The sequence below is a fragment of the Cyrtonyx montezumae genome, unplaced genomic scaffold (assembly GCF_038088225.1).
Source record: "Cyrtonyx montezumae isolate F1298 unplaced genomic scaffold, pur_monq_1.0 scaffold_3, whole genome shotgun sequence".
Classification (NCBI taxonomy): Eukaryota; Metazoa; Chordata; class Aves; order Galliformes; family Odontophoridae; genus Cyrtonyx; species Cyrtonyx montezumae.
The window spans coordinates 103,681,689-103,706,503 of record NW_027072034.1 but is presented as its reverse complement, the minus strand read 5'-3'; the positions used below and the strand labels follow the sequence as shown (position 1 = coordinate 103,706,503).

General features: G+C 38.4%; 1 protein-coding gene across 1 annotated transcript in view; it reads left to right on the top strand.

The window, feature by feature from the left end:
• The first annotated feature begins 498 nt into the window (after positions 1-498).
• The window catches only part of PKP2 (plakophilin 2), a 38,008-nt gene continuing 13,691 nt past the window's right edge, over positions 499-24,815 (top strand). Inside the window, exons 1-6 of the mRNA XM_065742642.1 lie at positions 499-729; positions 6,444-6,556; positions 8,338-9,032; positions 12,608-12,746; positions 15,783-15,990; positions 21,537-21,714. Of these exons, the coding sequence (XP_065598714.1) occupies positions 525-729; positions 6,444-6,556; positions 8,338-9,032; positions 12,608-12,746; positions 15,783-15,990; positions 21,537-21,714 (1,538 nt within the window). The 5' untranslated portion in view covers positions 499-524. The remainder of the gene's footprint in view (positions 730-6,443; positions 6,557-8,337; positions 9,033-12,607; positions 12,747-15,782; positions 15,991-21,536; positions 21,715-24,815) is intronic.

Genomic DNA, 24,815 nt, shown 5'->3' with positions numbered 1-24,815 from the left:
ACACCCCTTTACAAAGAGACAGAGCATGGAGCGCTTCCCTTCATCTCTCTGTGAAACCTCAGGACAGCCTGGGGGAAAACATCCCTACAAACACCAGCACAATCCCACCCAAAAAGGTTTTTCCTCACGCCCAGAGACTTGTGAAGCAGTTTGGCTTCTTACATGTCCAAATCGAAACAGACATGTGCATGAAGTCTGCAAGTTACGTGTAAGAAACAATAGTATCTCAACGCTACTGTAAGATGCGTGAACGTACACGCGTTTAAAGCACGTCCGCCAGCTCCTGTACGGCCCCGGGGCCGCCGCCGACTGGCCGGGGAGGGGAGGGGACGGGAGGAGCGGGGACTGTGCAGGAGGCAGGCGGGAGGCGGGAGGCTGTGGCCGCCACCTGCACGGCGGGCGGGGCAGTGCCCGGGGCCGCACTCGGCCCCTCCTGTCCCTCAGCAGCGGCCCGAGCTCCGGCGCGGCAGCGGCGGCGCAACAAGTCTACCCGCCCCGGCCCCGTGCCGCCACCGCGCGCACCCATGGCCGGCCGCGGCCCCGGAGGCGAGCAGGGCTACATCCGCACCGTGCTGGGCCAGCAGATGTTGGGCGAGCTGGACAGCTCCAGCCTGGCGCTGCCCTCCGAGGCCGGCCTCAAGCTGTCGGGCGGGGAGGAGAAGGCGCTTCGGATCCACCGGCAGGTCCAGCAGACGCTGGACAGGAAGAGCCGAAGCTCGATGCACAACGGTGAGTGCCTGCGTGAGCCGGGCGTGGCCGTGGGCCCGGGGTCCCGGGTTGCTGGGACAGCCCCGGTGAGAACCCCAACTGCAGAGTGCTGCTCTTTGCTTGAGAGAGAAGTTTCCCCCTCCTGACTGCTGTAAGTTGTGGGAGCCGTGGGAGTTGCTTGGGATTCACGGCTGCCCTAGAGATGGATGGAGCCGGAGTGCTCCTAATGGAGCAGCCGCTTCTCGTGCTTGTTCCAGCTGCTCGGCTCGCGCTCACTGGCCCAGCTTGCAAAATGAGCTGGGAGCAGAGTCGGAAATGGTTTTCCTGGTTTCACCTCGAAGTAAAAACAAACGCTCAAAAGGGAGGTTTGGCAAAGTACCTTTAGGAAAGGCGTGGATGGCAAACACCGAGCGGCAGTGCTGGCATTTTTTATTTTTATTTCTATATATAAGCTACATATGAAACATTTACACTATTTAACATGCAAAAAAATACCCACTTCGCTGAATAGTAACAGTTTTCAAGATATATTCAGCAAATGTCTCATATTATTTGGAGTTGCAGGGAAGATAATTGAGAGATTTAAAAGCATCAGAAGTGGCTCCCGCTGATGTAACTGTCCTATCTGTATTTCAGACCCTGTTCAGGACGGTACTTTGCACATACCTAACCAGAGCATTCACATACATGCCTAAAATTAGCCAGGCACAGAACAGCTGGGTATGAAAAATCAGTGTCAGTAGAGGTCTTATCCAGTATTGTCTGTGCACACTCATTTTTCACTTACTTTACTAGAGGCTTTGAAGCCTCAAGAAGTTCGCTGTCAGGCAGCATAATTTCCCCTTAAAGTTTCAGACTGAAGATTTGGCCTTCAGCGTTATCTTTAAATGGAAAAACATGTTTTTGCCTTCTACCTCCAGATTGCTTTCTGCTTTATGCCCTTACCTGCGTCCCCTATTAAGAACATCTTTACTTTTTTTTTTTATTTTATAAGTAGAAGTTCAGATCATCATCAGATCTGAGGGTTCCTCCAGCTGCCACATGGTTAAAATTATGAACCTTCTCAACTCTTTTTAAGACGTTGTCAAACATTGCTAGTAGTTTTTCAAGCAGTAGTTTAACAACAGCTGTAACTTTTCCAGTTCACCAATTGCTGAACCTTTGCAAATTGAAGATTATGTTGCAATGAAAATTCTTGAGCCAAACTGGCCACATGAAATTTCTTAATGTTGTTTAAGTTCTGCCTTATATATAAAAAAAAGGTCCTATATGTTAAGGACTGCTGTTTGTTATTTTATTGACTATATCTTGTATATTTCAGTTTATGATTTTACTTCCCTCTAATCTTGTTCAATTTGGATTTTGAATGGCTTTTTAAATTTGTCAGTGGTATTTCTGTTTCTCTAGTGTAGTCTCTGGACCAAAGTCCTCCTTCTTTATATCCTTTCCAGTTTTGCTGTAAAGGCTGACTGCAGAATTCAGTAGTATGCCACATAAGCCCAAATGGCCCAATGGTCTATGTAGAGATGCATTCTCTAACACGTGGTTTTATAAATATGGAATGCATTTGAAGACAGGACTTAAACTTAGATTATTTCTAAACCAATAGTGTTAAATAATTACAATCAGAACCCTATTTTTTCCTTACATTTCTTAACTTTGAAAATTCTTAATAGTAATTTTCTTCAACTTGTTTTGAAGTCTTAAATTCAGTCTAAAATTAGAGCACTTGTGTCAATGTAATGGCCAGTGCAGAGTAAAAAATGTTGGAATGTCACTTGGGACCAGGCATGCCCTGGCATTATGATGAAAGGCGATGATCAAAAAGAAGGCTCTTTCTTCTCTACATGATGTGATTCTACATGGGGTTTTTGATGTGCTGTTTCTAAATGCCACCAACTCAGACTCCTGTGGGTGATGAAGTATAAAAAAGGATTAAAAGATAACAAACCAGAAACACTACAAGTGTCTGTTGAGGTCCCTCCCACCCTGAGAATCAGTGGACAAGAGGTACTCGGCATGTGGGCACTCAGAATCTGTGAAAATACCACAGTCTTCAAAAGACTTGTGTGTACAGGATATGGCTACATTATTTCCTGCAGTAGAGTGTTTAAAGCCAAAATCTGGCTTGCAAAAGGCAATCATTCAAGTACAATAAATAGTACTGAAAAAAGACTCACAACTGAGAGGTAGCAATGAGTATGATTTGAGAGGAATCCTACACCTAATTCCCTAACAGGTAATCATCTTTTTTGTACATCATGTACGTCTTAGAGAAGTGTTCTGTTGTTTTCAAAGTCTAAGCACATAAGAGATTGATTTGTCTGCAGCTGTAGCCAGTGATTACTGGGGAGGAACTTTCAAGGCCTTTGTAAATGTTGAACCAAACCAGCTAAGGGGCTTCAAGAGCCACCGTGAAGATGAATAGAACTATTTTCTTAGTTAGTTATCTATTCAGTCTTCGTCCTGATAATGTAATTATTTTGCCAGATCTCAAACATTTATCATAGCTGTAGTGAAATTAGGTGATTTTTGTACAGTTTTCATTTTATGTGTGGGGAAAAGTGAAGAGGTTTAGTGTTCCTCTCTTCTCCACTGACCATTTCCATGGAGCCTGTGTTCTTGAGCTCCTTTAGTTCAGACTGAAGAAAGGGAAGACCATCATAAAAGGTTCCATTCAATTGCCTACGCATGATTGGCTACTGTTCTTTGAGATGCCTGAGTTTTCTAATATATCCACATTGGCTGACAGATGGGACTCAGTTCCTTGTCTGCTGGAAATAAAGTGTAGTCAAGCGTCCTGATTTCATGTTTTCTAAAGAGAGTTTCTGTGATACTTAAAGCTCTGGTTCCCACAAATGGAAAGTAAATTCTATAAGCCCATAATGTTTAAAAAAAAAAAGAAACATCCTTTGCATCTTTTTTCTTGATGAGTTCACTAGGTAAAGAAGGACTCCGTAATGACTTTTGAATATATGTAATACTGAGCAAATCTGAGAGGTGCAAAAAATGTAAGGTTTTGTGGTATGGTGAAAGCTGGAGGAATCCTCTCTGACAGAGGCGAGTTTTGACTAGATGACCTATTCTGCATCTCCTAACTAATGGAGCATTTTAATTACCACTTATTTCTTTAGCACACTATGTCTACTTTGGCACAAGTAGACATCCCATCTCACAAACTGCATTTTATATCTCCCTAATAAATCTTCAGGTAAGATGCTGACAAGATAGTTTACCGGTGTGGTAAGAGCAAACAAACGAGATACAAAAATGCAAAGTGAAATTCCTCGAGTTAACATTTACTGTGTTTATCTCTGACAGAGAAAAATGTTTTGTTTACTGATGGATGGTTTCACAGGGAAACTGAAGGTTAAAAACAGAGGTCTGCTTGAAGCCACTTAAAGCCGGAGATAACTGAGTGTTGCAATTCCTGGTTGAATGTGTTTTTGCTTTTACAAAGAGAGTAGCTGTTTACCCTACACTAGTTCATGGATTGCCTTATTGTTCTTATTTTATCAAGATTCTTTTGTTTGTTTAGTAAAGATGGGGAATTTCAGAATTAACTAAAACATGCCAAAATGACTTACTCAAGGGATCTTTGTGTTTGAAGAAAATAAATAACAATGATTTTTCATTCAGTAGACTAGACAAAAAAATACTAACTGTAATGAAACAATCCTATAAGTATATATTTAAAGATTGTTTATATGGAAGTACTTTAATAGGTAGCAATGACTGAAGCTAATCTTTAAAAGGCAAACATGGGCAGTACACTAAGATGTGATCTTACTGGGCACCTGAAATCGTATGTTAATGTGGCAATTATATCATAAAAATGAGAGATTTACATGAATATTCAGATTTTGTATGTCAGTGTAAATTGGCAGGAAATTTATGCAATACGAAAACAACAGTCTGCTGTTACTGCTTTGTCATAGACCTGGGTAACCCTTGGGCTGTGACAGCCTTGTATGTCATGAAGGAATTAGTGCAATCCAAATCATGAGTTTGGCCAGGCTGCATCACTCCACTCTCATTGGTGCAAAGTTAGCATGAATGTGTCTTAACAAATCACCTCATACATGTTCAAATCTGTCTTGCATAGCCAAAGCACGAGAATTGGAAAGTATGATTAAATAAATGGAAAATATGAATAAATTGGACCTCAAATGATTACATTAAATTTTTATATTTTTATCCAGGTAGTTACATGCTGAAGAGAATAATTCCCAAGTTGTTCCTGTTAGATGAGCATCTCATTTCTTTTCACCCTTGTTGAGTCAGTAAAGAGTACATTTGCCAAGGATGAAAGATGCAGGAATACTGAGGTTCCTAGGGATGCGCACCTGCACCTAATGCATCCACGAGACTAACAGCACAAACCAAAAGCCTCAGCAGTTTGACACGTGTACATAAGATGCTTTCAAAAATCCCAGCAGGTGCTTGCCTGCTTGTTCTTGGCATCTGAATTTCCTTATAAGTATGGCTCCTAATATTTTTAGAAGTGGAGACATCCATTATTTTGGCTAAGTTAATGATTTTCTTCTGCAGATTTCTTTCCTGTAGCATCTCAGACAATATCTGCTATATTGAAAATTCATGGCCAGTACCTTTATTAGCCATTGTTATCTGTTCAGCCTAAACTTCAGCCCACATTGGCCCCATTTATGACAGATTTGAGTTATATCTTGCCTTTAGCTTTTGGCTCCTATATCACCTCTTTAAACCTGTGTTTTTTATATTCGTGTACACAGATTCCTATAGTAAGACTGCAATCTCTTAAACAATTACTTCCAACTGTACCTATTACAGAGCTTAAGGTTGTAATGATAGAAATAATCTCCGTGCACTGTTCCATTTTCAAAGCTGAGTTGTGGAAAGAATCTATCTAAGCAGTTATACTGTGGATCTTCTACATTATTTGTTGGGTTAGTGAACTTTACAGATACAGTTTTAAAGCATCATTAAACTTCCCTTCTTTTTTGGCACCATACACCGTGTACCTCCATAAGCCACAGAATTTGTCTGTGGACTCTTCATGTTCTTTGGGTGAAGTGCTAAGATTAGTGAAGCATTACGTGTTTCAGTGTATTGTCATTAAACTAGTGCCTGAGGGAGAAGAGACATCAGCAGACAGCTATGAAGTAAATAGTCCATATTCAGTAATTGTACTTCAGCAATTGTGAAAATTGCATCTCTAGGGCACACAAGGGCAGAGGTATACACATAAAACCAGTTTTCTCAATTGTAATCTACAGCTGCAGTATTTCAGCTTCAGTCACGTGTGCTGCGTTTGTTAGAATGGGACTATCAGGTAAAACATACACTTAAAGCATTCTCTGTAGGTGTAAGGTGATACACTTTCTCAGTACTTAATCATTTGTCATTATCTGGAATATTAAAAATATCCACTTGGTTTGTTAAAATATCTTTCATGGAGTAGATGAATAATGGTCAGTTTTCTAAAAGTTAAAAGTATGTCTTAAGTAAAATAAAAGAGAAACTGAAAATATGAACCATGACCTGAAAATTTGAAACTATGTTTTGAATATGTTATACTGAATGCAAGCATCTTTCCATCATTTCCCTGTCTGATTTTCAGCTAGCACGTATTATTGACTATTGACACGTATTATTGACATGTCGAATGAGTCATTTCCCTAGTACAGGAAACCATCCTTTATAGTAATTTTAGGTGTTGTTAAGATCTTACTAATACTAGTCTTTGTTTACAGGCAGTTTACGCCGTACTTCCAGTGTCCCAGAACGTGTCTACAACATGGGGATTATTGAAAATGATTTTTCACCAAGATCTCAGTATGGTTTCTCATATTATCAGTCAAACCAGGTGAGGAAAACACAATGAACAGGAATAAATGTATTTATGCACAGTTTATTTCTTTTTTTACCACAAATGATAGCATGTAGGAGGTATTTATCTCTCCCACCAGACAGCCAGTCAGTCAGCACATGCATAGCCCTAAGTGGCCAGATGCTACCCAGCCATGCACCCAGCCAAATACTTAGAAGTTGCTGGAGGGAGTTCCGTGGTCCTGCAATGTAGAGTGGCATGGGTAGGAGCTGGGAACGTGGTGAAAGGGCCACAGCAAAACAGATTGCATAAGCTTCACAATGACATGTAAAGTGTTCCTTATCATTTTAAAAAGTCTTGGTGTAACCTGTTTTAATATTACAAGAATTTCAGCTGTCTTTGTAATATAATAATGTTTTAAGCTGTCTAATTACAGCTTCGCTTTTTATTTCGACTCTCTTTGAATTTTTAGCCTAAATGCTAAGGGAAATAATTGATTTTCTTCAGGGTTTTTAACTCTGCTCATAACCAGTTATTATATGTCTGAGGGAGCACTTATTTATGTGGTTGTTCCCACAGCAGTTTTCATGACAGAGAGGAAATAAAAAGGAAAGTAGGACAATTTGTTCTGTCATGCAAGCCAGAAAAATCCACAAGGTCTGGTATTTCACAAAGCTTTCATTTCCTTACCTCAGAGAAGACATAAGGATATACTTGCATAATTCCCACAGAATAAACAGATGAATCCAATGATTCTAGCCTCAGTTTACTACATTCAGCAACTGTTTGTCCTTTCAAGAGTCAGTTATCACCTTCAGTAACTACTCAACAGTGATGGAAAGGGGTTTCAGTCACTATCTACCAAGCTCTATCCCTTCAATCAATAACTTCAGTGTAACTTCACTTTTACCTTAAAAATACCTGTGATAATCTAATACTTGAATACAATAGGAAAATAAAATTTATGGGGCTTTGGTTTATAGCTGGATACCACCACATTGGCTGATTAAAAAAAATAAAATAAAATATTGCCCATCACTCCTTTGTGTCAAACAGATAGTCTACCAAGTTGATTTAGTTCTGGAAAGTCTTGAATAGTCCAACTTAGAGCATAACGTTTTAACAAAAAGGTAGAAAAAATGGAGAGAACCGTGAATAGTAAAAAAGCTTTGAAGACACATCCTGCAAAGAGAGATTGAAGGAAGTGTGTTTATTGAGTTGAGAAAACTGGAAAACAAGAGGATGACAAATTTTCATCCTCACCCACCAAAATAAAAAAAGGGAATATCTCTTATTTTTTTTTAGTAGGTGCTGCCACAAAATGAACAGGAGAGCTGAATAACCTCTAAACGTCCTGTCTAGCTGTACATTATAATCATATACAAGTGTTTTAGTATAATATTTTAGTATCTGACTGATAAATTATCTCCTATCTGACAGCCTTGAATTTCATTTCAGTAGCTGATGTTAACATTAATCCTCAAGGAGTTTGAAACTGAAATTAAAGTCTCCATTAACAAACAGATTTTTCTCTACCAAGTATAACTGACTCCTATTTTGAGTTAATGACAGTAGACTGGACTTTGTCTCCTAAGACTTAGATCATACTTGTTCCTACATTGTACATTTCCTACATCTGTACATATGAAGAAGTGTTGCAGAATCTCATTTAATATCCAATTTTGGTAATGTTCAAATTTTTCTTATAGCAGACCTTGATATTTTTATCTTTACTTTTCTAGTTTGGTTTCTTTTCTATTAATCCTAAATGCTGTGATCTTACCATGATTCCTTTTCTCTTATCCACTCTTGTACAGGTTGCATCACCATCCTCTTATACAAATGGCTGGGGGACAAGAATTGCTTACAGGACAATGGATGAGAGAGCTCAAAGACAGCCTCTGAAAAGATTAGAGGTTTCACCCCAGCGAGGTCCTGAAAGATTGTCATATATGTCCAATGATTTTCACTATGACAGAGGGTTTTCAACTGGATTCTCCCCAAGGCATGGAGATTATAGGAGATACAACGGGACTGTCCGACCAAGATATGCTCGATCTGAGATTATTGGTTACACCCTTCGTGATTCAGTGACCGGGGGACACTCTTTTAAAAGGCACTTCCAGTCAGGGGCTATTAAAGACACCATCCCTGATGGTGTCCCTCTTAGCCCCCCCATACCAATGTACCATCAAGCAAGAAGCAGTCGCAGTATGACCAACCTTTTGGAGAAGGAGAACTACCTGACTTCAGGAAGTGCGATGGGACAAGTGAGGTCACCGACAGCTTCCTGTTTTGGGTCTCAGAACAGGCAATCTTTAAGGTCCAGCTGGCACCAAACTACTCTGAGAAACACACAGACCAGGAGGGAAGCATCCCAGCCAGCTTCAGTAGCCAGTGTTGCTGCAGAACCAGATGGAAAGAGGATGACACTGACAGCTGCTATGGCAGCAGCAGGGAGAAATGGTTTCTTGCAGAGTGAACAAGCCACCATCAATGGATCTCAGCTGGGGTAAGCTCAATGAAGAATTCCTGGCTCAGTGTCACAGCTGAAATAAACAGATTTGTCTGAGAAAGGAAAGTAAACTGGCAGCTAATACAGTGTAAAAATCTACTTCTAGTGCAACAGGGGAAAGGGAGAAAAAAATACATGTTTATACATACTGCAGGGTCCACACTTCTTGCTCAGGCTTGGGACCACCTTCTGCTAAGAGTTAATTGTACATCTGAGGAGATGCAGAGTAGTTGTTGAGGAATGTACAACCTAAACGACAGTACAGTGTAATGTACTGGCAAATTCTGTGCTCATAGAAACCAGGTAATTTCATCACAGACAGCTCTTTTGTACAAGCAATCTTAGTTGTTCTTTTGCAGGTGCAGACTTTGGAATCTAGCTGTCTGCCTGCAAAAACATCAGCCAAAATTTTTTTCATGCCTTCAGTTGTAAACATTTATCTCCAGTCATTGTGACTTGCTCGGGACTATGCTGAACTCCATGTGTTGGCTTTGTGACCTAATGGAAATCTATTTGACAGTGTAATTGTTTAAGTTCCAATTTTTCAGTTCAGCTTTTGCTGGAAGTTAAAGAGGGAAATGATTTGAAGTGCTACGAAAGCGAAGTTCCTTTGGCTCATCTTTACAGATTTCATTTATCTTAGTACTTCTATTTAATTTACTCATACATATTGTTTAATTTTCAATAAACTAGTTTCACTTTGGATTCAGAGCTAGTTTTTTGGGGGAGTATAGAGGCTCTTTAGTCTGCTCCAAGTCTAAAAAAGGCTTCTGTAAAATGTTAACAGCTTATATTAGTGAGAGGCTGGTGAAAATCAGTGTACAAGATAATTCCTCAAGAGATTTGGACCACTAGATTCTTACAAGGGAGAAAACTATAGTCATTTTAGCTGACTGAGGTCAATATGCGTTACATTTGCTTATGCAGTAACATGTAATGTATGTGGATAACGTACACTTTTCAGATGTCTAAAATACATGTTTAATAAGATCCCTTGTAATTCTCATCACTGCAAGGGCTTAACACTGAAGTCCCGTATTGGTTATAGTACATTGTAGTTCATTCACTTCTAGCTACTCCACAATTTAAAGCAGAATTAAGTATTTAAAACATAATAGACCAAATTTAGCTTTGGAGCATACACTGTTGTCAAGTTAGGAATATTTCACCTGAATTCATCATTCCACCAGAAGTACAGTTTTCTTCCATCAAGGCTTCTCAGTCTAAAATGTTATTAATGACGTTCGCATTTCTTGTCATTTTCCATTCTTTTTGATTTTAAGGTTGCATTATGTGATATATTGCTCTCTTATCTGTTGCTCACTTAATAATCAAAGGGACAAAACAAGATAAGTTCATTTTCAAAGCAATTTCATTTTTCCATAAATTTGTACTTTTTAATGCAAATTGCAATGTAGGACTTTCCAAGGGTAAGGCTTAATATTTAAGAGGATGTAAAATAGTTTTGTAAGATTGAAAAGAAGGACTAGGTTAGCTCTGTACAGAATTTAAAATTACATATATGAATGCATTTGCAAACATTCTTTAGAAGAATAGTTCATGATGTGAAGTCAAAGTAGAAGAAACAGAATATAGAGATGCTATCTCTGCATCTTCTGGTAGAGAGAAACAGATAAAATCATCCTAATATCTTCAGAATTAAGATGAAACCACAACTTGTCAAAACGTTGTTCTGTTTAACAACTATTGCTTGAATGTCCTGTTTGTTATCAGTAGGCATGAACAAGAAACACGATCTACCTTTTTTTCCAGGACTCAGTGGTAACAATTTTTATGTAGGCTTCTGAACAGCGCATCCGACTTGTAATGTGAATTAATATAGTTGCTACTTTATTTTAAATCATAGTTGAAGTAAGTGAAAATCTGGAAGCTGTAAGCATTGCCTGGTTAGAGCCCAGGACACTAGAACTACTAGCCACTGTTCTAATTGTATTCTGATTTAACCTGTCCATTGACATTTGCAGCACACTGTCCCCTTCATTTCACCTTTGCCTCGCACAAGCATGAGTCAGCGTCTACATAGGCAGCATGTTTGCTCAGAACGCCAACTGAGAGGAGGATGAAAATAACATGAAATATTATTGTAAATAGGAAATGTAAAGGCAGGTGGAGACCTCAGGGTACTGGAATACAATTTCATTTGGAACAGGTGCATCAAAATTGTTCTTCGTCTCTTTATTGTTCTTGCAGCCATACTAATTGTCTTCTGCCCTGTGATTTATAAGGTAGATAGATTAAAAAAAAAATTGTCTTAGAGCTCATAAGTTTGTCATAAATTTCTTTATCTGATTCAACGCATTTGTAAGAAGATTGTCTGTGAGAAATCTTCCTGATTTCTGCCTAGCTTCCCCACCTTGCCCCTCCACCACTTGCTCTGGGCAAGCCTTTGCTTCCCACTTTTCACTCCTGCCAGTCCATTATTGAGATGGAGATGAATAGAGGTGAAGAAACCAGTGACTCCTGTTGCAGTCTACAAACACATGCTATAGGTGTGTTTCTCTTCTTAATTTTAAAACATTTCTATTCTGAGCATGATTTATTATTCAATATCTCTTAGTCAAGTTGAATTTTTTTTTCTTTTAAGCAAATTTGTTTCCCACATACTTGTTTTACCAAAGAAATTAACTGTATCAAAACTTCTAACTTTAGATGTGCTTACTGAAATGGTTATCATGAAAATTAATATCTTCATCGTGGTTCACAAAATGCCTAGTTGGCTCTGCCTGGACAGTCTCTAATCTGGTTCTATAAATTTATTTGGTTTAAAAATATATAAATATACTTTTTTTTTTTCCTCCTGAGTGGGGAATGTTTGAAACAGAAGTAAAACTTCCTATCCCATGGCTAATGCAACTGATTGTGGCATTAATTTTTTGTTTCCTTTACTAGGAAGGAAATGGAAGCTGTGACCTCTTTCCAATTTTGATATGGTTTGCTAACATAGTAGTTATTGAAGCAAACACACTACTGGCAATTAAGAAGAAAATGGACATGCATATTTCTAATCTACCACATGATGTACTTACTGAATTTAATGAGTGGTTTTATTTCCTCCTACTTGAAAAAGGCTTTGTCCATCTGTTTCAAACTAGAGCAACTTATGCATGGATGGAAAAAGTCAGGGACTGAGCTCTGCATGTGTAGTCTGAGGTGAGGAAATATGAAGAAAGGCATGAAAACAAATACAATAAAGGTATCATCACATTACTGAGAAAAGTATCAAGGTATCTTTGTAGAAGTCACACTATTACTTGGCTTTGACCCTCTTTGAATCTTAGTCCTTCAGCCTGCTGATGTTTCTATATTGTTTTTATATTTTCAAGCATGACTTGTTTTTTCCAGAATGTCTAATTGCTTCAACAATTTATGATTTGCTTGTTCCCCAAGAACAACAGTGTCTCCTAAAATATTTATAATATAGGTATTGTGATACATTTTCAAGAAAAAATCATTGAAAGTATGAATAGCCTGCTGTTACAAGGTAGTTCGCAAGATAAATGATGAGTTTACTAGTCTTTCTTCACTGTATTTTCTCTAATTGTTCTTTCAAGGAGCCCAGAAGTAGAGATGACTCTAGAGCGTGCAGTGAGCATATTGAAGAGTGAAAATACACAGTCAACACCCAGGATACTTGCTGCAGTGACTTTCATACAGCACGAATGCTTCCAGAAAGCAGAAGCAAGAAGAAGAGTAAGTGATTGTTCTTATGCAAGTTTTAGTCAAGTAGAGCAAATAACTGTACTATGCATCACTGTGCCAACACGAAAAAAAGCATTCCAAGAAACACTGCAGGATACTGATGTTGAATAATTTCCATAAAATATGCTGATGTTTTTTGCTGCAGATTCTTTAAATCAGTAATCAGTAGAGTAGCACTGGCCTATGCTAGCAAAAGTTTTGTCTTCAGCATTTTTTGATAGGAAACATGGAAATGTAGAATAAGAAGAGATATCTATAATTCATCCAAACCATTTGTAACTTCAAGCATTTATGGTCAACTTTTAAAAAAGGATACCATAAGCTCCCTGAGACAGTGAAAGACACTTACTATCCATACCAGTTATTGGTAAAGCATAATAAAATCTCCCTTTGCAAACTAAGTCCATTAATTTATGTCTTATCTTGATGGGTATGGAGAAAAGTGTCTATTTTTCTGTCCCTTTTATAATGACTTTTCATGATTTAAGGCTGCTAAGTGTCTGCTTTCTTGCAGAGTAAATGAAAATAATTCTTTTAGTCTTTGCAAGTCTTAGAGATTGAACTTTTATTGCTCTGACTGCTCCCGTGTCTCTTTTTTGACTGGCATGCTTACTGCAATGGTGCAGATATATCCCAGAAATAATAGTAACTCTGTGAGTACAGGTCAAAATTATCCAAGCTTCAGGACCACACACAATGTATTGAAACAGCCCGTGGATTAGCCAGACTGTTAGGTGTTTGTGAAGTTTTGTTAGGGGTTTGTTCTGGGACTGCACAAATACATCAGTGTAGGATAGATTAATGAAACTTGTCTCCTAAAAGATTTTGAAAGAGCATATTAGTTAAATTTCACTGTTGAACAGAATCGTGGTTCTCTTGCCTGAATGTTCAGCACATTAATGAGTACGATGGTTGTTTAGTTTATTTTAACAGTTTTAAAACATTTATTACAGTTACTGTGTTTCATAATTTGCCCAGTATTACTTATATATATTCTTAGTCTTAACTCTGTGTTCATGTATTTGCAGTACTATTCAGTGAGAGCTGAACATCCCTCAATCCTTTTGTAGTTTTAACTTGCTCCACAGTAGGTCAAAGTGTTTCAGATAAAGAACAGCTGTGTAATTAGCAGCTTTAACTTCAGTTTTAGGACAGAACTTCAGAACTGAATGTTTGAAAGTAATTTATTATTCAAAACCCTCCAAAGCAGCTTCCCTGAAAATCAACTGGATGAGTAAAAAAAAAGTTCAGACTGAATCAGTCAGCCTGAAGGCTTTGGATTTGCTGTCTGTCTCACATGTTCTATTGAGCTTCGTATTTGATGCCCATCAGACTCTTTTCTTGTTCACTTTATGTTTCCACACTCAGCATGTGTCCTTTTTCTCTCTCTCCTAATGCTTTGTTTCCAGTTACCTGATAGTTTGTAAGTCAGTAGCTTTTTTTGTTTGTTTTTTGGGTTGCTTTTTGTTTGTTTGGTTGGTTGGTTGTTTTTTTTTTTGCTTTTGAACGTGTGGTCTTAGAATGTTTTGGTGGATTTCATCTACCAGTGAAAATTCAGACAGGTCAATCAATAACTTTTGTAAACTCTCTGCACATGAAGTCCAAATAGCACCACTTATTTTGTAAGAGCTACAATTCATCTAAACTTCAAACTACCAACAGAAAGTCTGCATAAATCTTTAAAGTAAAAACAAACAACTGAACAAAACCCTAAGGTATCCATGTCAAACGGGGTTATCTAATGAAATAAAATGAGTTGATGTGCCTTTGGAGTGTTTTATGCTCCATTTACCTTTAGATACAGATTTCTGTATTTATTTCTATGAGAAGATAGATTATTGGATGAAGGCAAAATAGATTACGTCAACAGTGCCGTAGCAAGAAACTGTGCCTTTTGTACAACAGAATCAGGGGAAAGGCTGACATTTGGTGTAATCTGCCAGCACATGAAGAGAAAAAGGCCTTGTCGCATTTTATTTCTTCCAGTTCCCATTACCTGCCAGTCATACTGAATTCCTCTTATCATTAAGCTCGGGACTGTGCAAAGCAGTTGTATTAGGTTTCTGAGTCTTTCACATGCTGTTGGTTCTACACAAGGATGGGTTTGTCCGCAAAACCATGTGGCATTTTTAGATGCGAGAGGAAGAAGTCCTTAATTTGACATGAATGTAAGGTATTTCTATAGTAAACTCATTCCTAAATGAGCCAAGGCTTGCTTATACCACATCAAAGCTCACGTTGGATTCATCATTTGCTACAACATGTAAAACTTGGAAGCTATTTGTTTCCTCCTTACAGCTGCTATAAAATAACATACTAATTCTTCGATTCTTCTGGGGCCAAAACCCAATTTTCTAAAAATTAGACACTGAAGAGTAGTCCTTGTTACATGTGGGATTCAGGAGCTGACTAGCTTACAATGCTTAATTGTCTACATTTTGAAGTTAACTATTCTTTTCTCAGTGTGCCACAGATAAGTACTAAGTAAAATGCATTCTTACTTAATATATATTCACCACAGAAGTTGACAGAGAAAAATACTCCCACCAGTCTGGTTGCTGAGGAAGAAAAACAAACAAACAAAAAAGAAAGCCAACAACTTGGCACATCAAGAACGCATTACATCCAGAAATCTCAAAGCAGTTTATGAACGTTCCAGAGTTAAATCTCAAATATCCATCTCACCAACCTAGAAGCTAAAATACAGAGCAATTGAATGTCTTGTCAGCAAGTCAAATCTGTAGCAGAGCTGGAAGTGATTCACTTTCATTCTCTTGCATTAATTACTAAAATATGATGCATCTCTTAGTTGTGGATTTTAACTGTGAGTCACATAAAAGCCCAGAGGTTAGCAGTCATATCCAAGTGATTAATGCTCTGTGCTTTAAGTGTTTCGAATGAGAAAATGGAAAAAAAAAAAGAAAGAAAAAGACCCTACAACAGTGTTTAAAGTTGTGGCAAGGGAGGGGTGCAGCAGAATTTGTTGTTGTCATCTAACCATTCTCTGCTGTTTTCTTTTCTTCATAGGTTTTCTCACTTGGTGGTATCCCCAAACTTATACAGCTTCTTGACATTCAAAACGAGGATATTCAGCGAGCAGTGTGTGGCGCTTTGAGAAACTTGGTGTATGAAGACAATGACAACAAACTGGAAGTGTCGGAGCAGAAAGGGATCCCTATCTTGCTCCGTTTACTCCGATATACCAAGGATGTAGAAACTAAAAAGCAAATAACAGGTAGTGTTTTCTGTGTGCTCAAGCATGAAGTGCTTTAAGTAGTACACAGGCGCCTGATTGCTTACTTAGACCAATGTTTGGTGACTAAGTACAAGAGCATTGTCACCTATTCTAAGTTCTTCTGATAAGGTTAGATACCAAGGTCTTTATGCAAGACCAATAGCAAGAAAAGACTAGGAATTGCAACCTTCTCTCTCAAAGCTTCTTCAGAAATTATGAATCTACATGTTTGTGGAATCATATTTTATATTCTAGAAAAGAATAGAAACTCTATCAAACCATATTGATGAACACTGCTCCAAGCAGTCCCAGAGGTGCCTGGGATCATACTTTATGCCCTCCTATTTCTACAGCAGCTTAGCCCTCTCTGTGGTTCTGGGAGTTCCTTTCTGGAATCTGTGTTGGATCCGTCCCCAGGAACTGTCAAGCACTGGGGATAGAATGCAGGTGCACTGCTTCCTTCTTTAAGCTCACTCACTCATAGCTGTTTGTACCCCAGAGTCTATCTTCTCAGATGAGCATCAAGAAAACACTACCACAGGAACACCATGGTTCCTTTGTGTGCAAGAGAGAGAACTGCTTTACAGCCATTTGATTGTAAAGGTAATATAATACAGTCAGTGGAGTGGCCTGCATTCATAAATCAGATTCTCTGAGGGTTATGTCCTCATCCTTTTTTGTTCCAGTTTCCATGAGGAATTGTTAAAAATGAGTATTACCCATTGAGATTTCGGAGGAAGACTCCTTTGGATCAGAAACCCTATGTTACATTTCTTGAACATCAGTGTAGCATTAGGAATGCTGGGGGGAAATGGTTACCATTTCTCACAAGAAACCTGTGATTATTGCCCTGTTGGCTTTGCAGCAACCAGTTAAGAAATGCACGCTCCTTCATCCCTGCCCTCCTGTTTGAAGGAAATCAGCTACTTATGACCCACATTCATTTTGGTTAATATGCAAAGGAAGAGCTGGCTTATATTTTATAACTGTAAAAAAATGAGAATGAATGGAAATTTATTTCGTGTGTTCTTTAAAAGCAACAGGAGCAGAAGCTACTAAAATAACAGAGCTTAAAAAGATACAGAAGCTGTCAAGCAGCCCTTCCTTGAAGCAAAAGCATGTTGAGACTTTCTGTAATTCTGCATTCTTTTAAGTATTTGAACTGTGCTCCCTAAGCTGTAGAACAAAGTTTTGTATTGTTGGCCCTTTTGGCTCTGTTCTATCGCTTTGCATCTTTCAAATGTCTTAAATTTTTTTCACATTTGTCACATAAAGAATTGGGTCATTAAGGAGTTTATTGCATAGTAATTGCATTTACACGTCAGTGAGGGGAGCAGTGAAAATGGTGAGACAGTGACCAGAAAGCTTTGCTCACTTCTTGCTTGCCATTCCATCATTTCCTACAGGACCTCTGACTGTTCTTGCAGAAGAGCTTGTATAGATATAGGTACTGTGAATGTTACTGTCTTTCCCTTCATCTGAGTGAACATGGATGGAAAGGTGTTGGGTTTTTTCTGCAATTACTGCTGTCATTCCGTCCACATTTCTTTCCCAGCTTTCAGAGACAGGCAAGGAGCAGGCTGCAGACAGCAAGTAGGCAACCTCTGTTAAACATGTGCTTACTGAAGTGGATAGTTCCAGATGTTCTTGTCATGTACAGTGATACTTAAGAAACACTGGAATTCCTTTCATCTAAGGGGTATGTAATAAGGATTTTCCAAGCATGGTGCAAACCTCTGAGTGGGTAAACCCCATTGAACAACATTTTCCTTGGATAGCTGGTAACTCACCTACAAATTTCCTGCCTTTTACATTGCCTTTGTCTTCCCTCAGGACTAGAGGAATATTGTAACTATGTGTACAATTGCATAACAGTATTATAAAAATAGGCTTTCAGGAAAAGGTTGATGTCGATTCCTACAGATTCACTCCTTCAACATGAGAAGCCTACCTGTCTTTCCACATCATACTTACTAGTTGTCTATAAATTAGAGACTTCCAAAAATGTGATATGATAACTAATTGAATGTCTTCCCCAATAAGAAATCATTAAAATGATCTTGATGCCTGATAATAACATGCTAAACTCTCGTGAGAGACTTCTGTCCAAGGATAGAAAGCATCTGATACTCATTTCAAAAAGAGTATTAATAAAGATGTCTAAGCTCAGCAGATGAAAGCTTTTTGTTTCCACTACTGTGTACAAAAGCACTCCACCTGATAATAAAGAATTTTCCAGAGATAAGATTTTTGTGTCTATGATGCAAAAGTTTTCTCAAACAGTAATCATTACCAGTCAGAAATATTAATACTTGTGCATGTAAGAAAAATACATCTCGGCATTAGAAACTTATCTTAAAGGTCAGTGGCTAATTAGTAGCAGGAGAGTTGATACCAATGTACCTCTGCTCAATAGCAAGCTATATTATGCATAATGTATCTCAAAGAATATTTTGGAGGACTGTGTTTTCTTCTGGCTTGGCTTTCCCTCCTGTTTTCCTTTTCTCTATAAAAAGAACTAAAAAGCCCCAGGAATATTAGGAAAGTGTGATCTCTGAAGATCAAAAGTGTGACTCCTTTGTGTTGACTCCACCATACATATGAACCTGCAGCTTCTCTTCCCTATTTGTATGCTCCTGTGTGAACATCAGAAATGCTGGTGCAAGCTGACTCTTAGGCTGAGGTAAACAGCCTGAGAATAATCTTGTAGCATGCCTTGTGTTGTTCTGTGATAAGTCTGAAAGCAATGAAAATGTATGGAGGTAAATACTGATTGTTAGCAAGTGCTGTGTCTTGCCACAGTCTGTGCATCCCAGGAGAACACTCAAAAAGCACCAAACTAGTATACCCACCAAAGTGGTGACAGTGGTCTGAAAACTGCTGTAGACCTAATGCCCATGTGCAGGAAAGAGCTGCCAGGTTTCTCCATGCGAGTTCTGTGTTTTATTCTTAGGGAGAACGAGGTTTCCACAAGCTTGTGTTGTCCGGATTTACTGGTTTCTTTAAAGTCATTGATACAACTACAGTAAAGGAGCCATAGGCTTTGTCCTTTGTTTAACATACAAACTTCTTGCAGATCTTTTACAAAAGATTACTCCTGAGCGATGAGAAAAGATGTCACTTTGAGACAGTGCAGGAGCCGAGAGAGGAATGGCATTTTTTAGTGTTTAGTGAGCACACTGAGGAACAGAAAGAAAAGTGGTTGAGGCATGAGCAAAAACAACTTTTGAAGGTAAGCCAGATGAGCCTCTAGGGAGTACCTAACCTCTTGATCTTGTTATCATGCAGCATAAATCTAAGAAATTAAAGAAAATTCTTTCTGCAGGGAAGATCACTGCACAAACCGATCCGTCATAAAAAGAAATGTAAATTTCAAAGTATACCCCACCCATTTTTCCAAATAACCATCTAAAGGAAAAATAAGCCACTGTGAATACATTACAGTGTATAGCTGCAAGAAAAGAGCCCACTTTTAAAGATGTTTTTAAAAGTGAACAAATTTGTTCAAAACCAGAATGCCACTGAGAAAATTCTTCTGACCTGTGAGACAGTGCTTGTGGGCAAAGGCAGGATTTGTCAGAAAATTTACAATGTAAGCAATATTTGGATTCTGTTCTGACAGTTTTGACCTCTATTCTGAGTATCCATCTATAATTCAGAATGCACTTGCTCCTTTCAATATGATATTCTGTCCATGTGCCTACACAATTTTGCCGTTCTGTCTTAACATGCTTCCCTCACCAATGCCCTTTGGACTGCATGTCTGTTTTCCTGTAAGCCTTACTTATCCCTCAGGAAAGCACATTCTTCCTTTTATCCCCTAATTCAGAGGTTGAAGAGCTGATCCCAGAAGAACAAATAGGCTGCTTTGGGCTGGGTTTTGTTCTGATTTTACTATTGCTCACAATAGCTGTAATTAAATTCTAACTGTAAGGAGATACAGAAGAAACATTTTTTGTTGTGAGTTGATGAAAGGAACGTTCACTAATACCCTGCCAGTGTTTGGAGGAGGAGGTCTGTGAGACCTAGAGCAGCAAGCAGGGGAAACAATGAATGCCTTTGTAGTGAAAAGCAGAAATACATGTCTAGGGGAGGACTACTTTAAAAAGATTTTTCATCTGTTGGAATAAAACAGAAGCAAAGCTAATCAATTTTACAATATTACATTGGATATTTGTTTCAGTGTTTGTAGATTGTAAATAAACAAAGTGTACTTAATGGTTTGTTTAGTGACGAGTATGTGGACAGTAACAGCCAACCAGTGATTAAGCATAATGTTCCCCTTTTATGAGGAATTTTGCTATCAAGTGTTTGAGAAACATGGTAATGTGCATCTCCCATCTTCCAGCAGATTTCCTAAGACCTGTAAACTTACAGTTTGTGCCTCAGATCTACTCCCTTTTTAAAGTTTAATTCTCCAGCATTTTGATGACACTTGCAAGTACAACCAGTCTGCCAGGCGTCTAAAAGGGGTGAATTCCTCCCTGGAAATGTGTCAATAATCATGAGCATTGGGGGTTCTTAACTGTTTCATTTGTGTTATTGTGATGATTGAGATAGCTGCAATTTGGCAACGTGTGTGCAGAGCAATGGAAGGCTGTTCTTCTCAGTCAGACATTAGACTCTACAGAGTTCAGACTGTAATACCCAGATGAGTACATCTGTTTTCAGCGCCATTTCCTCTTGGATCGAAGTCCTGTCATGCAGGAAAAGTTCACTCCCAGAGTTGCAGTACATTGCCGTGAATGTACATACACATTTTTCTGGGTCAAGCAGCTATCTGCATCCTCATGAGGGGAGTTTTATGTTAGGAACTGCTTTCTTTGTGAACCTCATACAGTGATGGGACATGGTCAGAATTAATAAGTGGTGCAATAGTGAACCTTCAGAGCTATTTATTTATCTTTTCATTGTTAAGGTGAAACTTGTGCTGGTCTCTGCAGTCATGAAAGTGTGTGAAAGTATGTCCAAAAGCTCTGTCACTTGCCTGCTCAATGATCCTCATGATGCAGGAAATAAAATTCCTCGTGCATTCACTAATTTTTTCAAATTTTTTCCATACTCCTAGAGAGAAGACCTATGAATCAATAGGCACCCATTTCAGACTTCAGCGTTGCTCAGTCCAAGAAGTACTACTTGAACAAAGAAACTCTGCAGTGTAGTTCAGGTTGTTTTTTTTGACACTGTAGAACCTCTTAGACATACTTTTTATGGCTAATTGCAGTAGTTCAAGATAAAGGAAAAGAACATTAATTTAGTCCACATATGACTGAATGCCAAAATACTTATCTCATGAGAGGAAATAAAAAAGCCTCCACATTCTCACTGGAGACTCTCAAGACTGACCAGTGTGCAATCACATGTGGGAAGGCGTGGTGCAGTGTTGTGTCATGGTGGCTGGTGAACTCTATTCATGCCCTTCTCCTCTTAAGCATGTCAGGAGCCAGACAGGCTGTTTTACTGATGAACTTCAAGAAGTTTGAGATTAGATCTTTCAAACTGTGGGGGAATGTTTTACCACTCTCATTATATTTTGGATATTGCAGGTTTGTTGTGGAATTTATCTTCCAATGACCAGCTGAAGCATCTGTTGGTTAAGGAAGCCCTACAAACCCTGACAGAAGCTGTTCTCATCCCTTGCTCTGGCTGGCCAGATCGAGATTACCCCAAGTCAAGTGTTTTACCTGACCCTGATATCTTCTACAATGCCACGGGATGCCTCAGGTGAGCGCTCAATTCACAAGTACCTAAAATACAGTGATGATAAAACAGGCCTGCACACATACATTTTCCTGCTAACTTTGAACTGTGATGGTACCAAGAGTAGAGTTTGTAATTATCACATCCAACTTTTTCCACAAGTTCAGAGTTACATTTGTGCACCTACTACTGCAGTCAGCTGACAGCCTAACAAAGTCAGTAGCGATTTGCATGAGAAATACAGTACAAAAGACTACTAAGGTAGACCTACCCTTAACTGACAGAGGCATAAAAGTAATGTTTTTAAAATGGGATACGCCTTTAAAAATAACAATCTATTGAAGTGTGGCCCTTTGTGGTTTTAGTGAGTTCAAAGTCATTGTACTTTAAGTAAATGCAAATGTGAGTATCAGAAATATGTGTCTTTTGTTTACATGAAAGAACATAGTCTGAAAAAACAAACGAGTAATGGTAGAAGTGGCAAGGCATGGCCTAAGTTTTAAACTCTTTTTGGTAAAGTACAAGGAATTAAGTTCAAAAAGAGGCTTGGGAAACTGCCTGGTTTTGCCTTGTACATCACTGTTTCACTAACATGTCCAGCAGCAAAGTAATTTTATTAGTAAGGTATGAATTTGTACTGGGTAAATAGTCCAGTGTCTGACTCATGAGTGATTTCAGAGGACAAAAGAATTGTTAGTGATACAAAATACTCATCAGTAAAGTCTCTTTCTCTATCAACTACCAAATAACTTCAGGTTTAAGTAATAATTAACTTCTGTCTTTCTCTGATAGCTCAAAAACAAAGAAACACTAACTACCCATAAAAAATTACTCTGTCTGGTTGTAAAATTACTCTGTACTCTGTAAAATGAAGTAGATCATCTTTTCTCTTATGAATTCTCTTATAAATTCTGTTATGAATTCAAGCTGCATTTGTACAGAAACCAGTCTGGCTGGATGTGTCACTTTATACCTGCTCCTGCCTTGGACTCCAGAACCATCTCTTCTCAACAAGCCAGCATATGGGGTCACAGAATTATTCTTAGTTTTAATTTGGTATTACTCTTTCAGAGCTTGTTGTAGCAACTTGACACCATTTGATGTATGAGAAATGAGAAATGAGTTAGAGTAGCTGAGTTGTTTTAAATCAAAGAAAAGTAGATTCTGAACGTACCTTACTCTGTACAGAAAGTGAGTGGGGCTGCTTTAAAGCTTCAGATAGTTCTGCAGCTTAAATGTTTGTCTCTCAGACTGACCTTTGCACAAAGATACGTTGGCTGTTTTAAAAATATGATGTCCGTGTTCTAGTCCTTGTCATTTTTACATGATCAAACTCTGTAAATTGTAACTGAGAGGAGAATGAGATCTTGAAAACTCACAGGTAAAGCTGATCTGTTGGATTGCCAGCATACTTTCTAGGATAGATTTTAATGAGGCTTATATTTGCACAGACCAGAAATCCAAGATTTTTCATGTGAATCAATTTGCTTCTCCAAAGTATCACCAGAAGTATTTTTTACTTATCTACTATTTCAAAATAATGTTTTTGCTCAAAATCCATAAGAAAAAACCTGTGCACTGGGGGGATGATGTTACTAAAAAAGGTATTTAAAGAGTTGACATGTGTGCCAGAATATTAATCTGTAATTAGTCTTCCCTTTTGTAATACTAACATGTTTGTTGTGCATGTTGATAAAGTTTATAGCCTGCAGCTTCTATTACAGAGTAAAAATAGAACTTTGAAGTGCAATACATTATGCATACTACAGTGCTTAGATGTAGAAGAATGCTAATATTTATTTTCAAATACTTGCATGCAACCATTGCCTGACAGTCAGCCACAGTCCAGATCTAACGATGTCACCTGGCATGGGTTATGCACTGTGCCACATGCTTACCACCTAGTAAATTAAAGCTCTCTTTAACAGAGTTTCAGGACATAAAGGGGATCCACATCTCACAGATAATATTGCAAATGCTAGCACTGGAATGAGTGAGCAACCAGAACAGTCCTCATTCTGCTAACCAGTAACTGTGAGACATACTGTGGAATCCCAAACTTCGGCTGCCTGGGTCTGTACATGTACTCACTGATAAGGAGTTGGAAGGATTTGTTAATCACATTCCCTAGATGGGCTTTTTGTCCTAAAACTTTGCTTCTGACAGTTTTACAGAAACTCTAGGTCACAAAACTTTATAGATCAAAATGAAGCTGCATAGAACACGGAATTTAGCATTGACAGTTAGAATAAGTAATGGTATTGTTCAGTCCTGAAATGTGATAAAAATCATTGTACCCTAAGCAGGTAGAGTAAAGCAAATCGAAAGACTTATCTGAGTGTTTGACAAAAGCTAATCAAGTAAAACTGGTCAGTTAGACTACAGAGAGGAGTACTGCAGTCTTTTCACTGACAATTCTTGCTATTTTTTAAAGGGAAAGTTACTTTTCTTGACCTTAAAGTCTTGTGCATAATAGTACTGTCTCTTGTTCCAATAGGAATGAATTGGCTAACTGTCCTGGAGATACTTAGCCTCCTCCTCCATACACTTTCTCCAAGTCTGAAAATATAAGATGCCAAAAGAATGCAGAATATATGTTTTTGAATATTCCTATATGAATATTTGGGGTTACTTTTCCTGTGAATTAAAAGGAAGGCTTAGTAGAAGGCTTTCTATTGTACACTGGATGCTGATAATGGTCTTACTATGTTTTTACCTTGAAATACCTGTTCCAAAAGTTCGGCAGTGCAAGATATTTTTGTTACTCAGGGACAGAGCACAATCTGCTGAAGCCACTGATGGGAACATTATCTTGGGCGTTATCTTGAAGAACTGAACTTTCCAAAATTTGTGTTTAAGAGTCACATTTCTTCCTGCAGAGCATTTTGTTTTAAGTGTTGGAGCTAATGGTTACAACTGTTTTGTTTCACTGGAGTCCTCCTTTAAAACTGCTCTGTAAATGGACTTTTCTGTGGCCCTGTGTATTCTAATTCTTGAAAACTTTTCAGACAGCCATTTTCAGAAGTCAGTTAACCATAGCTCATCGTTCCCCAGGCAGTAAAATAGATGCAATATGTCATTTTTCATCACTATTTTTCTCCTGCTGTCTGTCCCAGCCCTATTTT